This window comes from Anopheles bellator, chromosome 1 (assembly GCF_943735745.2).
Source record: "Anopheles bellator chromosome 1, idAnoBellAS_SP24_06.2, whole genome shotgun sequence".
Taxonomy (NCBI): domain Eukaryota; kingdom Metazoa; phylum Arthropoda; class Insecta; order Diptera; family Culicidae; genus Anopheles; species Anopheles bellator.
This window is the reverse complement of record NC_071285.1, coordinates 12,643,850-12,649,795: the sequence shown is the minus strand read 5'-3', so window position 1 is coordinate 12,649,795 and position 5,946 is coordinate 12,643,850. Positions and strand designations below refer to the sequence as shown.

The 5,946-nt window shown below is 50.3% G+C and overlaps 1 protein-coding gene across 1 annotated transcript; it reads left to right on the top strand.

Moving 5' to 3' along the window:
* The first annotated feature begins 441 nt into the window (after positions 1–441).
* Positions 442–4,063, top strand: LOC131215040 (cell division cycle and apoptosis regulator protein 1-like). The gene is made up of 3 exons (XM_058209417.1): positions 442–2,007; positions 2,497–3,460; positions 3,993–4,063. Exons 1-3 carry the CDS (start codon positions 442–444, stop codon positions 4,061–4,063), a joined length of 2,601 nt encoding a protein of 866 aa, XP_058065400.1.
* Positions 4,064–5,946: the final 1,883 nt, after the last annotated feature.

Genomic DNA, 5,946 nt, shown 5'->3' with positions numbered 1-5,946 from the left:
GCTATCTGTCATATTTTTTCCAAGTACTCTGACGAAAAGGACGCGTGGATTCATTGGGTCGCTAGAGTCAGGTTTAAGTAATATATTTTCTCCATACTTTTGTAGTTGTGCGCATATTTTGAGTTCCCCTCACACCACAGTTCACACGTAGAAATAATTAGTGAAAAGTATCCCGAAAAACATACATTTCTATAGATATAGCTGTATTGCGTCGTTCCAGACCAAAGAAGCATACAACATCGTAAGCGTCCTGCAATATACTACACATGTAAGAAACAATCAATTACAACAAGCATTAACTATAATTTTGTTGGGCTTAGTGCTAGGATGTTATTCAACCAGAAAATCGCACCGTGGCAGCGCACTTCTGGCCACGAAAGCCTCCCAAGCATGCAAACAATTGTTAGTGCCCCGCAAGGGCAGTCCATTTACAACGCGAGCATGGGATTGCAGCAACAGCAAAACCGCTTCATGCAGCCGCCAATGGGTTTCCCGCAATGGCAGATTAACTCACCGACGGTGCAGTATCCTGCGGCCGACACTATGGGTGCGATCAGGCCGCTATCGCAACTGGCGCTGTCTCCGGTGAATGAAAAGGCGACGAAACTCGATCCGAGTAACTGCCTACACACTGGGATTGGTACCGTGACGAGGACCGATAACAACTGGGGGTTCGTCGACGAAAAGGTGTTCTTTCATCAAGGCGTATGCGACAACGGGATCCTCCCGAAGGTCGGTGATCGTGTGCTGGTGGATGCCGATTCCAACCATTCCAACAGGCACTTCAAGTGGAGTGCGTCACGAGTGCATATTCTGTACCCAACCAACACAAACTCGACGGTCAATGCTGGTGCTGGAAGATCGCACGAAGGACCAACTTCTAATCCTATGGTGAGCGTTTCGCCAACCGTTGAAAATCGATCTCGTAATCGCTACAGTCCAACTCACAAATCACCCGACCGACAGGCGCATCGTGGCCGCGTGTTGCGGGACAGTAGCGGTCAGCAACGGGAACGATCCTACGAACGTCGTGAAAAGGAGCGCAGTCCGCCACGCAAGCGCGCTCGCTCCGTTCCCCGTTATATGGTGCGCGTGCCGAAACATCCTTTAACGATGAAATCTGTGGATGTGCTGGAAGTGTGCCACCGATACCGCAAGCTCTACATTCCGTCAAACTTCTTCATTTCGGATATACGCTGGCCAGAATCGTTTCCAGCCGGTGCAAGCTTCTCCTTGCGCAACCCATGCCCGTTCCACATCATGCCGAAAGGCGTCGATTCGCCAGAGGCCCAGCTTGGACATGTGCCCGCGGACTTGGATCCAGCCGATGCAGACTACCTGTATAGTGCAAAAGTGATGCTCTTAAGTACGCCTCAAGCCGCAGAGTTTTACGAGAAGTGTTCTGCGAAGGCCGAGGACCACGACGGCGCTGAGACCGACTACGTTCACCCTACACAACTTATCAGATTTCTCGTTGGTACGCGGGGCAATAAGGAAACTATGGCCATCGGTGGCCCTTGGTCACCGTCGTTGGACGGGCTAGACCCGCACTCCGATCCAAGCGTGCTGATCCGGACGGCGATACGCACATGTAAAGCAATGACAGGAATCGATCTTTCCGTGTGCACCTTTTGGTGCCGCTTCATTGAGCTCTACTACCATCGCTCCGAAACCCTGCACAAGGGTCATTTGATTCCGCCACGTGTGGAAACGGTGGTCATATTTTTGCCCGATGTCCACTCCTGCCAGCCAACGCTCTCGGACTGGGAGCTAACTCGGCTTTGCTACAAAACTGAAATGGCCCACATCACTAACCGTAGCAGCTCTGTTGATGGCGAGCCCGCGGAAACGAATCCGGGCATTGTTGAACGCAAAACGCAGCAAGATGCAACAGCCGATCAAGTTCAGTCACCTGCAGCTTCAGAAGCAACATCATCTACGACGACGGTAGCAGTAATACCGATGGATTTGAATACTGCCGAGGACGCGGACGCGGGGGCTACGATCGTAACTCCCTCAACAGCCGTGGTAGCAACGCCACCAGAACCGACAGAAACCGCACACGTTCCTGCACAGCAGCAGCAATTGAGCACGAATAACACCTCATTTGCGCCTTCGATAATGCAAATCTCGGAACTAGGAAATGTACTGAGCGCAGAAACAGATATCGCTGACCTAAAGGCCCACCGACCTAATCTCTCCACCGATGGCGTCAGAGCTATGCCCATGTCGAGTCTATCCACTGTCGACCCTACCAACACAAGGATAACTGATCAATTAAAAGATGACATTATAAGCGTGTCTGACGAAGACAGTTTCATCAAGTCCGAGGAGCCAGTGGCAGTAACCATAGACCTAGAGGCTGTTGTAACAGAACCGGTGAACAGCACAGTCAAGTCGAAGGACAAAAGAACGATGGAAAAAGGTAAGCTTGACGGAAGGTACGTTCTGCCGGAGAAACCCCACATTATTGTGCACCCGTCACGTATGGCTAAGTCGGGCAAGTTTGACTGCTCAGTCGTGTCGCTCTCGGTGTTGCTAGACTACCGTCCGGAGGATACGAAGGAGTGCTTCTTCGAGGTTTCCCTGTTCGCCGAGCTGTTCAATGATATGCTGGCTCGCGACTTCGGCTTCACCATCTACAAAGAGTTATGTCTGCTGGACGGCTCCACTGACGGTACGATTTCGAGCAAATCAAACGGTAACGATCCACAAACGCGCAGTAACGTGCGCAAGCGTTCAGCGCGCCACTCTGACAAGGATCGCAGTCAAAGGGAACTGGCTACCGCAGCGTACGTCAAGCCGGATCTGATGCTCTCGTTTCTCTATTTCGACGTTACGCGATGTGGCTACATTTTGGAAAAGGATGTAGAGGACATCATCTGCGCACTTGGCCTCTATCTTCCCCGCTCGCAAATACACAAAATTGTGGCCAAAGCTACCGTCGGCGACACGTTGCAGTACCGTCGATTGACGGAACAGACGACGGGCGAGACAGAATCCGATCGTAAAAAGTTGCAACATGATGCAAGTGGCACTGCTATTGATGCAGCAGAAACAGACCCTCCGGATGGTGCGGAAAAAGCAACATCGGACACGATCGTGACCGAACTGGCTTGCGGTAATACAAACTACAGGATGCAACTTAAGCAAAGTCTGGATCGTATAGCAAACGAGCTGGGTGGCGAGAAGCAACGTCAACCTGGGCAGAATTCCACGGATTTTGAGACAGCAAACAACGAAGGAGCACCGGCCATACAGGGTGGCTTCGTCGAATATCGGGGTGGCTTCATTGACGTCGCGAAGCTGCTGCAGCAATTGAAACGCACTAATGAATCACTGGCCAATACCGAGAAAAGGTTACAGGTTGCCCGGACACAAACCACCGAACTGACTGCCACCAAGAACCGTGTCAACCGTAAAGTAAAGGAGTTGGTTGCCGAAACGAAAAGCTTGTCCAGTAAGTTGGTCGATGCTAAGCGAAGTGCCCGCGAGCTTTCGAGTCAAAATTCCCAATGCTACAAAACTCTGTACTCCGTTCACGGTCGTCTAGAGTCTGTGGTAGGCAAACGGAACCGTGAACGGTCCAACTTGGTCGTTTCATCGAATGACGAAGGGAAAAAGGGAAAATCATCAGCTGCAGCGACGTCCTGCTGCAAGGAGAAAGTGGCTTTGACGAAAGAAACGAAATCGGACACAGTTGACCCGTCCACACTGCACTCGGCTGGCGTAGCAAAGTAACGAAATCCCAAAACAAAGCGCCTGACAGTCAATACTATAATCACTAAACGAACGAAGGCTTGAAACCTGAACAGTGTGACTTTGTTTCGCGAACTCTGGCTCCCTCTAATTCACGGCACTGTTCATCCTTCGACAGACCTCGTTGAAATAATCAATCTACTAACCTTCCCGATTTGTAAAATCCCTATTCTGAAATCCCGAAAAAGAAACACTTCCAACTACGTCTTCCAACTGAAAAAGCTCCATTCTAGAATTATTGTTTATCGATCGAACAATGAACGATGGCCACACGACGCTCACAGACGACATGATGGACAGTTAGGCGCAACTCGAGTGGAACTAACCCGAGTGGGAATCGAGTGTTAGTAACGATACATTGCGCAAGTTTCTGCCTTGCATTCTAATAATCCTCCCGATTGCATTCATGGCTTCACTCCCCATTATAATGAGGTCTACCCTGGTCGGCATAACCGTTCCGATCCAGCTGCAGGAGCATGTCTAAAATTGCGCATTACACATTTAACGAATGTTCATTGCACCATAAATTTTCACCTATCGCTCCCACTCTTTCAGCCACTTACCGGGACTTACCTAAGGTTTATTGGTAAGTCCCCAGTCCAAAGTCGATTTCGTAGACTTTCGTCCCGTGAAACCCCTGGAATAGCTTTTCTGGTACTACGGTTTGTGAAGGTGCCGTTTTTTTTTACTTTTCCTCATCCGGACACCGGAAGCTGGACCGTCCGAACGATCCAATGCGCCTTACAGAAAAGAACCTCTACCGCTCCCGGACTCGATAGTGTCCACCGGGCATCACCGGACACTTTATTTACGCTTCAATCGTAGCACATAATCGCATCCGATCGACAGGAAAAGCCGTCCGCATGTCTACATGTTGTAGCGAGTGCATCCTTGGTAACAACACGGACACTTTGTTGCCAGAGCCGGGCTTGCCCTTCCGGTCGGGTGCTGCTTATCGGGCCGAACAAATAGAAGCTTCCTGGAAGGTGCCACCTTGCACTGGCACAGCGAACCGAGAGAGCCGAGGTTACAGCCCTCCGGCGGCGCATGATGTATTCCAAATTATTAATCTTCTTCGATCCAAATTCTCGCCACTCGTCGGAACGAACGATCGAAGGTTCGATTCGACAACAAACTGGCCGACAAGTTGGTGTTCCATTTTGCGGAAACTGGCAGATACGAGGATCACAGTTCACTGAGCTGAGCAGCTGACTGTATTCTTCTGGCCAGGCTGGGTTTTATGCAATCTGTTTGTCCCAGGAAAGGCACCGGTTGTGGGACTTTTCTGTAGGTCGTGTTTTCGTTTCGTGATTAGTGTAACGACGGCCGTTCGGGTTCATTGAAGTGAAAGCCGGAAACAAGGGCGTCATGAAATGTAGAAACCCCTGTAAAGTAATGTAAATGCTGAGGGCCACGTTCGACATTGGTTATCTGTGCCGGCCATAAAACTCGAGGAAGCTAAATATTTGTTCGCATGAACAGTTTACTACCCATTTCTAAAAGGTGTCAACTACTTTATGCTGACGAATGGAGCACCTGGCTCGTCGTAAATTTTGCTCAAATCATTTATCTGCACAACGACGTGAAACGACGACCGATGGCGCCCCGATACAGGCTGGTGACAATTTCTGTTGCACCAAGACGATCCGCTGTACGTCGACGACTAATAAATCAACTTAACCCTAACCGTTGGGCCCCGAACCCGTGTTCCGGCCGCAACACCGAAAGCCCGAAACCCAGTTGACCGAAGGATTGACAACCGGGGAGCCCATGAAGCGGGTTCGGCGCCAAAGCTCTCCCAGACCGGTCATGAAATCTAATGACCCGGACGATGGTTCCGTCGGCGGTTTTTCATGGTCCAAGTCGGGGCATTTTGGGATTTAGGTTTTTGGTATCAGAGGCAGCTCGGATTTCCCGAACCGTTAAGTCCGGAACCACCCAGCCGAAACCGGCGGCAGAGTTACTTAAGGACCACAGTTGACCGGTACCGGTGAGTTCCCGTTGCAGTTAAACTTTTCTTTAAAGCGGATTTATAATTTGTCGCATTTACTTAAATTGTGTTTAAATGTAGCCCCGTAAGGCAACTGTCCATTAGGCAAAGGGTCCACACGAGGATTAACACAATTTCTCCCCTCCCCGCAAGTGGCCTTTCACTTCAGTGGCACACAGAATCTCGCCCTTTTCCCA

What these genes read in the sequence shown, in the direction of transcription:
- LOC131215040 (XM_058209417.1), top strand. Translation starts at nt 442, where the DNA reads ATGGGATTGCAGCAACAGCAAAACCGCTTCATGCAGCCGCCAATGGGT. An exon ending in CGGACGCGGGGGCTACGATC is followed by an intron (nt 2,008 to 2,496) that starts GTAACTCCCTCA and finishes CGTATGGCTAAG; the next exon opens with TCGGGCAAGTTTGACTGCTC. An exon ending in CGAAACGAAAAGCTTGTCCA is followed by an intron (nt 3,461 to 3,992) that starts GTAAGTTGGTCG and finishes GCTCCATTCTAG; the next exon opens with AATTATTGTTTATCGATCGA.